The following is a 14678-nucleotide window of genomic DNA, read 5'->3' as shown; positions in this document are numbered from 1 at the left end:
TAATCTTGCATTTTGTCATTCTATTATGTTTTTCATTATTGGTATAGATGATTAAATGTATATAAGTTCATTTTATCATCATTTAGTTTCTTATATTCAAGATTAACATTCATATCATGAACATGTTTATTTGATTATCAAGAATTGCAGTCATACTTTAAATTATAATCTTGATTAACATCTAGGGTTTGGAATATTGCATTATTATCAATATTCATTGTTGATTTGCAAAGAGTAAACTCATATACTCCCAACATGTATACCCATTAGGTAGTTGAGGTTTGTCATTTTATTAATGGAATTCTTCACTTATTCAAAAAGAAAATGATTATTCCCCAATATCGATCTTACAAAACATTAACCACAACAATAACACTATAGATTTTGTTATTACAATAGAATTAATTATTTAATTAGCGAAATAAAATGGAAAATAAATTAATAATAAAATAAATTAAAAAGAGAATAATAATGGGATGACATCGCGGTAAAACGAGTTAGACACGATAACACGATTCGAAACCCGCACGAAGTTAACGGTTTGGGTTTATCTCAAATGGGTTTGGGTCATTTTTGGGTTGATTCGTCTAACCTGTTTATTAAACGAGTTGGGTTTGGGTTGGCATGCTTAACACGAAACTAACCCGTTAATGACCTGTCTAAAATTAGGGTAAATACTTATTTGGTATCCTGTGTTTTATCAAAATACACATTTGGTACCCTATGATTATAATAATGATCATTTGGTACAATCTGTTTGCAATTCGTACAAATTTGGTACCCTCCACTGGAATGTGATCAACCCATATTTCAAATATGACCATATTGTTCATATTTTTAATGATTTATTTTATTTTCTTTTGTTTGTGTTATTTTAAAATTATTTTAAAATATTTTTTAAATTAATAAAACAAAAATTGTTTTATTAAATTAATCAATTAAATGTAAATTATTAAATAAAAAATAATATAAATATTTAATAAAACTATTATAATTAATTAAATAAACATATATATTTAATTCCAAATATAAAAAAATACTAAAACTAATATTTTTAAATTAATTAAAGTGAACTAAAACCTAATAATTTTTTAAAGTTTTAATTACACTATTTTTTTTAATTTAGTTTAAATTTTGGCTTTTAAATTTTTGGTGTTGATTTTAATTTTTTGGTTTAAGTCTACGGGTTAGATTTATTTTTTTTTTATTTAAATTATTTCAAAGTTTTAAGTATAAGTCTTTTGTTTTATTAATTTAGAAAATATTTTAAAATAACAAAAACAAAAAGAAAGTCAAATAAATTATAAAAAAAATGGGCAATATGGTTATATTTGAAATATGAGTTGACCAAATTCTAGTAGAGGATACCGAATTAGTATAAATTATAAAATAGAAGGTACCAAATGATCATTATTATAAACAAATGGTACCAATTGTGTATTTTGATAAAATACAAGGTACCAAATGAATAATTAACCTTAAAATTACACATTTTTATCCATCATATTTTTGTATTTAAAATAGGCGTATAATTTAAAAATATGCTAATTTGTTTATATTAAATGTATTAAATAAGTCATAAATATATCATAAATGTGTTAAGTATGTCATAAATATGTTAATTAGTTGATAGATTTACCAAAATTTAATACAATATTTATAAAAATGGGTTACACATATCATATAGGATCAAACCTTTTATAAAGATAGAGTTTTAGTTTTTGACATAATTAATAAAGTGTTTTTTGGTAATTTAGCATAATTTTTTTGTAAAATGATCGAACATAATTTAGATTGCTAATAAAAAATTTATTTAGATAAAAAGATAGAGAGATATATTTTCACCACTTTCTCAAGATGGTGAGGTTTAGGTTGAGCCCTTTCTCATAATAAGCATCGACACTTCACGAAGACGACCCGTGATCACGAATTGAGACCCCTTAGATGACGTGCCTTGTAGAAATAGAAAATTGGAAATTTTGCGGTGAGCTGACGCGTCAGAGTGAGAAAAAAGTGGTCCGCTGAAAAGAACTCTACACCGCCGCACTATTTTATTTGTAGAATTCTTCCATTTTAGGAGCTCTTCAGCAGCACAATCCCACTCTCTCCGAATCTCTTTCTCTCTCAACCAGACATCTCTTTCAACAAAGAAAAGGTAAAACCCTAGTCAGCATCGCACAATCACAGACTCTAGGGTTCGATTTGATTGAGGTCTTATCCTGGTAATCCCATCCTTTTCTCTCAACTTTGTATGCATATATAAGTATTTCGTTTTGTTTATTCAATCAATTTATAATTTCATTTGCACTAAATTAAGCAGAGGTTTGGTTTTTACGTGTTTTTTATTATGATTGTTTAATTGTTGTGAGCATTGTTTAGTTTGATTCAGTTTACATTTCTTATTGAATTGTGTTCATGTGATATGCTGTAATAATTTTTTTTCCTCTAGACACTTATTTTTAAGTTCAATTAATCCGGGTTATTGGGTTTGATTATATAGGGAGATAAATTTTTATTTAAATAATGTTAATTATTGATGCTTTGGGTTTGAGTTATTCATTATTCTGTACCTCATTTATAATTAATTAATAACTTAATATTTAAATATGAATTGGGGGAAGGGGAATTCCTTCAAATCCATGAACTGAGTTCAACACGCAGTTTTTGTTTTGGGTGCTTTGACTGAGATGGTAGATGCTTGATTTTGCTACTTAGAGAAGTGGTAGTTATTTAAAATTTCCCTGGTTATTAGATTGCTATGGGACACTTGAAATTGATTCAAGCATCTTTGATTTAGAGGTTGTTTATGTGCTTCCCAGGGGGCCATCATGGCGCTCGTTTCGCAGGCAGGTTCATCATATGGCATCCAGACACAAATGGTACGGAGTAAAGCTGGACAGATTTATAATTTGGCAAGCAATTTGGAGGCATTGAGAATGAAGGAAAATGTTGCTGGTTTTTTTTCCTTATCATGCATTTCTGCTAAAAAGACAAATATGTTGCGTATGGATTCTGCAAGGTTAGAAAGGAAACGGGGGCATCATGTGGTTGTTGCTGCGAGCCCCCCAACAGAGGATGCGGTAATTGCAGCAGAGCCACTAACAAAAGAGGATCTTGTTGCGTACTTAGCCTCTGGATGCAAGACAAAGGAGAATTGGAGGTAAACTTCTAATTTCAGACATTACATCAGCCACTTGCGTAGGTTTTTACCATCTTGTTTGCTTGCACAAGGTTTGAGGTGTTTGTTCCTTTTGGGTACTTATATAGCAATTGCTATAGTTTTCTGGTTTCCAAATAATGTAGGGTTAGGCAGAGAGCCGAGTTTCGGAAAGAAAGAAAAAGGGTGTAGGGTTTTACCACTTTACTTTTATAAGTTACTTTTTCTATCGGACATCTTTGTTATGCCTCCGGAGGTAACATTGCCGTAACTAAGTAGGACCTTGAACCAGTTGTGATGTAATTTACTTTTATTATGAAATACTTATGATGACAGTAATCTTTCTTTACATTGCTATTTGTTTTATTGCCAACATGAATGTGAATATTTTTTTCTGCAAGAATTCATGTTAGTTAATTTTCTTTCTTTTGGTCAATTCTTAATAGAATCTCTTACAGCTTCTTTCCGTTACTATTCTTAAAGCCTGGTGAATATTTCAATCCTACTGCTTAAGTTGTCCAGGCCAAAAATGTTTTGGAAAGCAGCATGTTTTCTCAGTATGTCCTTCATCTGCCTCTCTTCTTCTTGACATAAATGATCACTTTCTGATTGCAGAATAGGGACTGAACATGAGAAGTTTGGTTTTGAGTTTGGCACTTTAAGACCTATGAAATATGAACAAATATCAGAGTTGCTTAATGGGATAGCTGAGAGATTTGACTGGGATAAAGTAATGGAAGGTGACTATATTATTGGGCTTAAACAGGTACCCTTGTTTTTCCTTACCATTTCTCATCTGTGAAAATATTTTCTTTTCACATTCAAAAGAATATAATAAGTGAAACAACTTTTTGCAAATGCTGAGAAACAACTATTTCAAATTTTGTCATCAGTTCTGTTATATCTTTATCGATTCTTATGGGCCAGGGCAAGCAAAGCATTTCTTTGGAGCCGGGTGGTCAGTTTGAGCTTAGTGGTGCACCTCTTGAAACTTTGCATCAAACTTGTGCTGAAGTCAATTCACACCTTTATCAGGTCATTTTTATGTTCCTGCTTTGATTATGATTGCAAGTTTATATTGGCACTTATACCGAATTTATGGACCCCAAGACATTGCCTCTCATTATATGTTTCTATCGCTTGATAACCTTGTGGCTTTCTATTCTCTCCTTTTCACTTTGTTGTATTTGTCGAATAAAGTATGACTAATGCTAGACACATACTCAAATTGCACACACTTTTACACCATTAAGTGGGGACCACATCACTTTTAATTATGGTTGAGATCAATTACACAGTGAGTGATATGTCTAGGTCAAGAGTGCACCATAACCCTTCTGGTTATGGGAAGAAATCTGGCCATTTCCCCACTGGATTTGGACAAAAATCTAGATCGGTGTTTCCAATTTGTTTTCTGGTCAGAGGTATTGGAGTTTTAGAACAGTTCATAAGGTGTTCATGCTGACCCTTTCTAGGGATGGTGGTTCAATTAGGATTTGTCAGAGGACAAGGTTAACAAGCTACGAGATTTTGTTAACTTTAGATGCATCTTTGTGCTGTTAGAAGAGGTGGAAGGGATGCTTGGTGCTGAAGTTAATCTTAGGGTATTTCGGAGGAGAACTTTCAGAAATAACTCCATGAGGGTGCTGCTGGATTGCTTCCAGAATGTTAGAGGAGTTTTTTTTAAGATTTCAGTCCTCGAACAAAGCGTTTTTAATTCGATCATCATTCCTGAGGAGGATTTCGGCAAGGGCTGGAAAGGGTTAGTGGATTGTTTGATTCAATTGGTTAGGAAGAAAGATTTTGATTCTCAAGGGGCTCTTGGAAGGAAGGTGGACAAGTCGGTTTCTTGGGCTTCCATTGTTAAGAGGAATTCAAAATCGACAACCATGGCAGAGAAGGAAGCGGTTGTCATAGATGAAACGAGGATATTGGGGGAGTGCCAATCAATTGAAACAGGGGATGAGGCAATTTTCGATTGGCGGTTGGCTGTTTTTATGCTTAGATTGGATAGTCGACCATCTTGGTCGGCTATTCATGATGGAGTGCAGCGATGGATGGGGAAAAAGTTAAGTGTTTCTTCTTTCTCAGATGATAGAGTAATAATCTGGTGTGCAAATGAGAGAGAGCAGGAGAGTTTGGTCTCCACTGGATCGGTCACCATTCCAGGACTCTCAACAATCTCCTTTGTTAAATGGAGTTGGAGGAGTCAATTGTTGGAAAGGAAAATTTCGTGTAAACATGAGTGGATTGGTATTGAAGGGCTCCCTTTGAATATTTGGAACCACCATGTTTTTAAGGTGATTGGTTCAATCTGTGGAGGGTTATTAGATATTGACAAAGATACATTAGAGGGGAAGAATATTTTCCATGCTCGCCTTAAAGTGGTTGGGGATGTTTTTGGCTTTCTTCCCAGCAGTATTTCCCTTCCGTATGAAGGGGAAAGAATCTCTTTGCGTTTGTTCAGATGTCAGCAGACAGGTGGGAAGGAGACCCAGAGGTTCAGACAAGTTTGGATGAGGAAACTGTCTACGAAGAAGACGACGGGAACGGAACCTTCAGCAGGGATTCTCTTGGAGGAGACAGAGGGGTTCAATTGCGAAATGGAGGAGATTAGGGAGGAAGACGATGAGAATAGGGGAGGTGTCATGGTGGTCAGCGACGGTCCGGAGGCGCTGCATTCACGGCAATTAAATGCGCCAATTTCAGCAGAAATCCAGGAGGCGATCAATCTTTCACGTAACGGATGCATGCCTTTAAAGGAAATTTTTAAGAGATTAAAATCAGCCTTATCTTTTAAAAATGATGGTCTGGTCAACACGTGTACAGATTTTAAAAAGATGGAAGGGAACACCTTAAATACGTGGAAGCTTGAGAATTTTAGGTTCTCTTTTCCAGTTGACTCTTTGGGCTGGGCTTTAATTTCTTGGGCAAATGGGCCTTGTTTTTTTAAGATTGATTTCAGGCCAAGGGCTCTTTTCAATCCAATGTTTGACTTTAAAAAAATGGGCCCCGATGGATTAGGCTGGCCAAATACAACAAATACAAATTCCTTGAGGAAGAAGATGGAACTGTTTTGGATGAAGATGCTGATATTGAAAAGGCTATTGTGGGTTTTTATTCTTTGTATTCAGCGGTTCCCAGAGTTTGGATTGGGGTGGACGGCATCTCTTGGTCTCCGATTTCATCGGATATGGCTTCTTTTATTGAGCGGCTTTTTTCGGAGGACGAAATTAGACAAGCGGTTTTAGAGTGTGATGGTTCTAAGGCCCCGAGTCCAGATGGCTTCTCCATGGCAGTGTATCAGAATAATTGGAATGTTGTGAAAAGTGATCTTTTGGAAGTCTTTCAAGGTTTTTTCAATGACGGAATCATTCATGGGAGGACCAATGATACCTTCATTTGCCTTATTCCTAAGAAATTAAACAACTGTCGGGTGAGGGATTATAGGCCTATTAGCCTGGTCACTAGTCTTTACAAAATTATTTCAAAGGTGTTGGCTAATAGACTTCGAGGAGTTCTTTCAGACACAATTGCGGAAACTCAAGGAGCTTTTGTGGAGGGTAGGCAGATTTTGGACACAGTTTTGATTGCAAATGAGGCAGTAGAGGAGTACAGAAGCAAGGGTAGGAAAGGTTGGGTGTTTAAAATTGATTTTACTAAAGCTTATGATTGTGTGGATTGGGGTTTCTTGGATTTAGTTTTGGAAAAGAAAGGTTTTGGCGAAGTCTGGAGGAGGTGGATGTCTGTCCTCCACGTCTTTTTCAGTCTTTTTAAATGGACGTCCAAGGGGAAAGTTCAAAGGTTCGAGGGGTCTTCGCCAGGGGGATTCCTTGTCCCCATTCTTGTTTACTTTGGTAGCGGATATTCTGGGCAGAATGATTGACAAGGCTAAAAGTGCCTCAACTTTTAGAAGTTTTATAGTGGGAAAGGATAGAGTTGATGTAAGTCATCTTCAGTTTGCAGATGATACGATCTTTTTTGCTAACGATGAGGAATCCTTGGTTGTGCTTTTGGATATACTTAAGGTCTTCAGCGGTGTGTGGTTTATCTATCAATTTACAGAAATGTCAGTTGTTGGGGATCAATTTGCAGAAGGAGGTAGTGGAGCGGCACGCAAATGAGATTGATTGTGAAGTGGGACAGTGGCCGATACAGTACTCGGGCCTTCCTTTGGGGGATTCTCCTCGTTCCAAAGGATTTTGGGAGCCTGTTATTTCAAAATGTGCTAATCGTTTGGATTCCTGGAAGAGTGCTTTTCTGTCTAGAGGTGGTAGGTTGACTCTTATTCAATATGTCTTGTCTTCAATCCCAATTTATTACTTGTCCCTTTTTTGTATCTGTAAGAGTGTGGTGGGGTTTATTGAGAAGTTGATGCGTGACTTTCTGTGGGAAGGTGCGGATCAGTCAGGGGCCGACCACTTGGTTTCCTGGCACGAAGTCTGTAAATCTCATAGTCACGGTGGCTTGGGAATTGGAAATTTGGTGATGAGGAATAAGGCTTTTCTCATGAAGTGGTTGTGGCGGTTTCCTCTGGAAAGCACGTCTTTGTGGCATAGGGTGGTTAAAAGCAGGTATGGGGTTGATGGTGGTCACTGGGATACAGATTCTGGGGGTAGATTGTCTGTTCGTGGTCCTTGGAGAGACATCACGACGCTGTATGAGGATTACAGATGACTGGTCTATTTTAAAGTTGGTAGGGGTGAGAAGATTCGTTTTTGGGAGGATGTTTGGATTGGTGATTGTTCTTTGAAGTCGAAGTTCCCTGATTTATTCAGGGTTACCGAGGCTGAGAATTATTTGATAAAAGACATGGTAGTTGTGGAGGAGGTTAGCAGTTCGGGTGGCCTAGGCTGGGACTTTCGTTTCAGAAGGAATTTGTTTGATAGGGAGATTCCTAGTTTGGTTGGGTTGTTACATTTGCTTAAGTTTGTGGATCTACCGTCAATCTTGGAGGACAAGAGAATTTGGATTCTAGACAATAGCAGAGTTTTCAATCGGAAGACCGCCTTTCATAGTTTGACCTATGCTCATTTAGGTCCAGAGTTGTCTTGGGCTAAGAGGTTATGGAAAAGTGTTGTCCCTTCAAAAGTTAAAGTGTTTGCTTGGTTGCTATTCTTGGATAAGTTAAGTGTACATGAAGTTTTGCAGAGAAGAAGACCTTTTCATTATTTGTCACCAAATTGGTGTGTTTGCTGTAAAAAAACAAGGGTGAGTCAGTTGGTCATTTATTTCTAGAGTGCTCTTTCTCTAGGGCTCTGTGGGGTAAAGTGTTAAATGAGTTCGGAGTCTCATGGTGTATGCTTTCCTCTTGTTCACAATTGTTCCTGTGTCAACTAGAGGGAGGGAAGAGAATGGCTGGTTTATGGCAGAGTACCGTGTTGGCCACTTTTTGGGTTATTTGGTTGGAGAGAAATAGTAGGATCTTTGAAGAGTCCTCGTGTTCTGTGGATTCTCTTTGGGATAAAGTTAGATTCTGGGTTGCTATGTGGGTATATAGATCGAAAGGTTTTGAGGGAGTTTTCTTTTTGGACCTTTGTAGGGAGTGGGTCTATTTGTGGTTGTAATCTTTCTGGGTCAGGTTTCTCCCAGGCATTGTATTATTCTTCATTTTTGTAACCATGGTATTCCTTCGCCAAAAGTGAGGGTTCTCAATGTTTTTGAGAGGTCTCTTTTGACCTCTGTTTCTTTTTCAAAGAAAAAAAGATTAATTGCACAACATTGTGTGTAAATAGTGTAAGCAATTTGAGTGTGTCCCAATCATTACTCATAAAGTATTGCTTATTCATTAAAATTTCTCCTTCGGCTAGTTGAGTTGGAAAAGTTTGGACTTGCAGGCAACTTTATATATTTCTATGGAAAAATTATACATGGAACAAACTTGATTTGTATTATATTTTGTCTATTGCTAGTTTGATACCTTCTATATAGAAATGCACATTACCTAGTAACCACCTATTTTAATCTTTTCTTATGCTGTGTTATTGTTTGTTTACAAAGTCGAGGCATTAGGTGGAGCACCATTAGCTGGATTTGGTTCTTTATAGTTTCTTAGATTATGAACTTGGGAAAGTTCTGATGAATTATGTTATGAACCTTTCTTAGCTCAGTACTATGTTATGCAATTTATCTTGGATTTTGTAGTGATGGGTGTGTGCAAACATAGTTTGCAATAATTTCTGATACTATGTCATCATTGTCATCGTTATCATTGTTGAGTATATGCCCAAACTCTTTGAGTCGCCAGCCATGGGCTCCTCCCACAAAGGGGATTAATCAGGAACACGGGAATCCACCAAGAAGAAATTCCTTGAAATGCTTATTTTATAAAGTTTTTATTTACTATATTTCTTGATTTTGGTTGTCTGCTTACCATTTCAAAACCTTATAAATAAAATTGCGTTTTTAACTTCTTTCATTCACAAAATTTTACAGGTCAAAGCTGTTGCTGAGGAAATGGGAATTGGATTTCTAGGAATTGGTTTCCAACCTAAATGGGAACGTAAAGACATACCTGTGATGCCAAAGGTACTACTTATTCTTCTTTAGATCATCTGAATTATATGATATATGGACTTCACATGATTAAAGGTGAAAAGATATTGAGATGGGGTGTGTTAAGAAAATAGTTGAAAAGGAAAGAATATATATTTAGGTAATGTTTTAAAAGTTTAGAATGGTTTTGAGGTATTGCTTCTGTGAGGCGAGGCATTGGCTCTATGCACTTTGAGACATAAGCTTTAAACCAGACTGGAACTTCATAGAGCTTTTATAAATATAACATTTCATGATTATAAATAATGTGTAATTTCTTAAAATCGATAAGCTACACTTTTTAAGAAGTTTAAATAGTCCAAAAATCTATAATGAGCTTCAGTAGAAAGGCCTAAAGAATATATGTGAATACTCTACCTCTCAAAACCCTAATGCCATTGTGTTTATAATTGCTGTGGACTAGTTCTTTTTCAGCTCTTTTACATTTAAATTGGTCGGACATGTTGAAGAAAAAAGAAAGATATGCCCATGTTGGGAAGTTTTCAAGAATACCATTTCCTAATTTAGTTATTTTCAAGTAGCCGTTGAATTAAGTATACATCTAGAAAACTGATATATTTAAATCAACATTACCTTCCACAATATATTAAATTTAAAATGAACCCACAATTAGTTATGACTCTCAGCTTTATGTCATCCAAAAGTTTTAAACCAACTAAGCTCAGTTTTGATTGATCCATGCCTTTACATATGAAGCTCACACCTCATAAGCTCCAAGACCCAATGCTGTACGGTGTTCACATTACAAGTGTAAGGTTTAAATGTCACCCTGCTTGACTGCACATGTGAGACTTATGCCTTAGACAGTTTTTTGGGCACCTGAAAATATGCCTTCCTAAAACAATGTCTGGAGACACCTTGTTTTATTGAAGAGGCTGTTAAAATAATGTTATGGAGGTGTTTAGAAAGTTTTGCCATGTACAAGATTGTAAGCTGCATTTCTAAATTATTTTAATGAAGACATATCACTTTACATTTCTGCTGCAGTTTCCTCTCTCTCTTTCTCTCACACACACACACGCACACACACGCACACACATTGTTTCTTTAGTTTTTGTGTGTACTTATTCACTAACGGAGTTTCTTTTGCATGTTACTTTAGTTATTGTGTTTAATCACACACTGACAGAATATTTGACTCAGGGAAGATATGAGATTATGAAAAATTACATGCCCAAAGTTGGTACACTAGGACTTGATATGATGTTCAGGACATGCACTGTACAGGTAAGATGAGTTTTATGATATTTTTGGGGTAATTCATGTATAAGCTCTTCAAGGTTTTCATTTTATGTTATTCTGGTGATTTATCAAAAATTCATACCTTAAAATCAGATACATAAATTGTTTCTGTGAGAAGGTGATGAAAAGTAGTGCTCACTTCTGTAGGTTAACCTGGACTTCAGTTCTGAAGCTGACATGATCAGAAAATTCCGTGCTGGTCTTGCTCTGCAGCCTGTGAGGAACTCTGCTTCATTCTGTTTAAATTGAATTTTTTCCAATGTTTTGGAATTTAATTGGTTTTTGACAAATTAAACAGATAGCAACAGCCCTATTTGCAAACTCACCATTCACAGAAGGGAAGCCAAATGGTTTTCTCAGCATGAGAAGGTTTCCATAAGTTATACTGCTCTAATATTGCTCCCCGTACCCCATAGGAAAACAATTCCTGCCTCCTTTTTTGATTATTTATTCTTCTGTTTTTGTTCAGCCATATTTGGACAGATACTGATAATAATCGAGCTGGCATGCTTCCCTTTGTTTTTGATGACTCCTTTGGGTATATTTTCTGTGCTTTCTGAATAATCTGGCTTTCAATTTTGTAGTTCAAGTGGTCTATCAATAACAATGTACTCGTGTATGATTTCTTCTTTGCTGGATTTCTTATGCAGCTTTGAGCAGTATGTTGATTATGCACTTGATGTCCCAATGTATTTCGTTTATCGGAAAAAGAAGTATATTGATTGTACTGGAATGACCTTTCGGGTTTCTATCTATCCTTAATTGTCTCGTAATTTAATACTTTCCCTTCTGTAGCTGTGCTCATATTGTACGACACTTTTTTCCTTTGACTTTTTTCGTCTTGCCCATACATTTTGTAAAATACACGGACTTTGTAGTGGACATCATGCAAAGCCTGACGTGGTATTAATTATTTATTTACAGGACTTTCTGGCAGGAAAGCTTCCATGCCTTCCTGGAGAACTGCCAACACTAAATGATTGGGAGAATCATTTGACGACAATATTTCCTGAGGTTTGTAGTCTATGTGATAAATTTTCTGAAAATTTGTGCTCTCCAAATTGATTTTTCCAAATTTCATATTTTCTGTTCAGGTCAGGCTGAAGAGATATTTGGAGATGAGGGGAGCTGATGGAGGGCCTTGGAGGAGATTGTGTGCTCTGCCCGCGTTATGGGTAGTTGTCTTTGGATATTACGCATGATTACTTTGTTTATCTCCCCTCTCAGTCATCAAGTTACTCTAGAATAACACTTCACTACAAAAGTTTATTGTTTGCTATGCTCTTATAAACCTGAAATGAACCTTGTGTTATGAATATATGCTCTCCGCTCCTTGTGTGATTAAATGCAACGGTTTTCTGGACATAGTTTGTGATGACTTGATGACATCTTTTTGCATGTAGCTTGTGCAATATGTTAGAAATTCATTGCTCTTTCTTCTAATTGTCAGGTAGGTTTGTTATATGACGAGGTTTCACTACAAAACATATTGGACATGGTAGCTGATTGGACCCTGGAAGAAAGGCAAATGTTGAGGAATAAGGTAAAATTATTTTTACAAAATACAATGTCCAAGTGTTATGGAAAAACGACTGCAAAATTTTCAGTGTTGTATGGGTGGATGTTTAATTTTATTGGAGAATTTGTTCTTACAAATCTGCTAATTCTTTTGAGTAGGTCCCAAAGACTGGTCTAAAGACACCATTTCGGGATGGATTGCTCCGTCATGTTGCGGAAGATGTTTTAAAGTTGGCCAAGGTGAACTATGCTGCCGAATCCATTGTGATCTTCATATAAATATATATATATATATATTTATATAAATAATTTTTTCCTTATACCCTTTTCCTTTAATGAGTCCATTGGTAAAATATTCTGTTGCAGGATGGTTTGGAAAGGAGAGGGTTTAAGGAGGCAGGGTTCTTGAATGAGGTGGCTGAGGTGGTTAGAACAGGTAACTAAGTTTTAGATTTAAAAAACCAGTTTATGTTGTTATATTCCCGGAATTTATCCTTTTTAATTGAAGAGGAATAAGAAAAGGTACAAAGCTCAGGTTATATAATCTCTCAGCTTTTATAATACCCCTTGGGTTTAAAAAAGCTAAGCTTAAAAGATTAATACTTATACATAGTACATACTCACCCAAGAGTGGTAGCTCAAATAATCAGACGTGGTTTGCTCCCACAAGATCTGAGATTCAATTCCCTCCTGGACACCTACATAGTAATTGTTATGGTTTCTTATTCCTCAAATGTTGTAGGTTAGACGAGGGAGCTTAGTTAGCTTCTACATACATACTGATTTTTGTGTTCGTGGCGTATAATTTTTCAGGTGCAACACCTGCCGAGAAGCTACTGGAGCTTTATCATGGGAAATGGGGACAGTCCATTGATCCAGTCTATGAGGAGCTACTCTACTGAGTACCGAAGGTCAATCAGATTCTTGTGACTTTAGAATCTTCTTCGTGTAGGGCTCTAGATTTAAGCTGTTTTCCATTTTGTGGTTGCTGACACATTGTCTTGCATGAATAAAATTGTGTTGTAAAATCTTCACCACCCAGGGCATCTATTGTAGTCGTCAGCCAGAACAAACATGGTTCAGGTTATGTAACAACTTATCTGAATAATCAAACCTCTTTACATTTTTTAATCCGAACTTACAGTAGTGGAAGCTGATCATGCAAGTCTTCTGGCTGAAAAAAAAAAGTACTAGTTTGAATATAACACCTTGTGGTGCAATATTCATACATAATGTACAAGTATATTTCCATTTTTCCTCTCTGAGGTACTCATTAAGATTCTTTGCTTGAAGTCAAACCTTTACTCATTGTCCTCTTCTCTCTAGACCATGCTCTGGTCATGTGATAGTCAACATGTGCCATGTGCTTTATGTCTCAACCCTGCAACACCGTTGCTATCATGAGACAGAGATAGAGATAGAAATATAGAGGCATGTGATATCCTCGAAACATGTATCGTGTATATATGATGCCCATTCTCATGTGAGCTTTAGTATTTTCCTTTGTCTTTTATACTCATTTAGTGGTCAAATGAATGGTTATGAACTTGGGTTGTTTTTCATCGACATAGTTTTGTTTCTGTTTGCATGACCAGTTTGGAAATATGTAATCTACCAATTCAATTGGGGGAGTGAAAATTAGTATTATTGTATAATGATAAGAGGTGATAAGAGAGAGGTGGAGATTTTAGGAGAAGTGGGTATGTTTTGAATGATTTTGATGGAACTGTGGTCAGATGTGGGGTGGCTCCTGTGAATAGAACATACCAACATTATGTGGTGATAATTGAGATGTAGACAGTTCATCTAATACCACTGACTAATACCCCGTTGCATTGATAAGATAACTATGCTTTAACAACAAATTTGTCATATTTTGTCACATCACACCTCTGTCTCTCTCTCTTTCCAACCCTTTTTACTATATTAATCATTAGTTTTACTATGTTTATGTTAATCTCATTCGGTAATATTACTTGTAGTAGATATAGGAATGTTTTTGGCTAAAGTCGATAAAGTTAAATGTATAGGAAAGTGTCCAAAAGGGTGAAACAATGATCCAACAAAATGTGAAATCTTATTTAATAGTTTTATTAGATTTTGGTAGATTTTTTTCTTGTTCATTGATTGATTTGAAAATAATTGATAATCAGAAGTGCATAGGCATGTGCAGATATACGAATTGCTATATAAAAAAAAAAATAGA

General features: G+C 35.8%; 1 protein-coding gene across 2 annotated transcripts; it reads left to right on the top strand.

The window, feature by feature from the left end:
- The first annotated feature begins 1876 nt into the window (after positions 1 to 1876).
- LOC133778410 (glutamate--cysteine ligase, chloroplastic) lies at positions 1877 to 13770 on the top strand. Of its 2 annotated transcripts, none has more exons than XM_062218324.1 (16): positions 1877 to 2155; positions 2820 to 3160; positions 3773 to 3923; positions 4085 to 4192; positions 9593 to 9685; positions 10856 to 10939; positions 11102 to 11170; positions 11253 to 11323; positions 11424 to 11492; positions 11605 to 11698; positions 11879 to 11968; positions 12049 to 12129; positions 12405 to 12497; positions 12632 to 12712; positions 12839 to 12908; positions 13286 to 13770. In XM_062218324.1, the coding sequence occupies exons 2-16, from the start codon at positions 2829 to 2831 to the stop codon at positions 13372 to 13374; spliced, it is 1575 nt and encodes a 524-aa protein (XP_062074308.1). In that variant the 5' UTR covers positions 1877 to 2155; positions 2820 to 2828; the 3' UTR covers positions 13375 to 13770. The 2 variants fall into 2 exon arrangements, with proteins under 2 accessions (XP_062074308.1, XP_062074307.1); XM_062218323.1 differs by having other exon boundaries at positions 1877 to 2222.
- The last annotated feature ends 908 nt before the right edge of the window (positions 13771 to 14678 follow it).

The sequence above is a fragment of the Humulus lupulus genome, chromosome 5, assembly GCF_963169125.1.
Source record: "Humulus lupulus chromosome 5, drHumLupu1.1, whole genome shotgun sequence".
Lineage (NCBI taxonomy): Eukaryota > Viridiplantae > Streptophyta > Magnoliopsida > Rosales > Cannabaceae > Humulus > Humulus lupulus.
The sequence above is the reverse complement of the archived record's forward strand: the minus strand, read 5'-3'. Positions and strand labels throughout refer to the sequence as shown.

Coding starts and splice junctions, on each gene's coding strand:
- LOC133778410 (XM_062218324.1), top strand. CDS start 2,829: ATGGCGCTCGTTTCGCAGGCAGGTTCATCATATGGCATCCAGACACAA. Junction 3,161..3,772: donor AAGACAAAGGAGAATTGGAG/GTAAACTTCTAA, acceptor TTCTGATTGCAG/AATAGGGACTGAACATGAGA. Junction 10,940..11,101: donor TCAGGACATGCACTGTACAG/GTAAGATGAGTT, acceptor TCACTTCTGTAG/GTTAACCTGGACTTCAGTTC.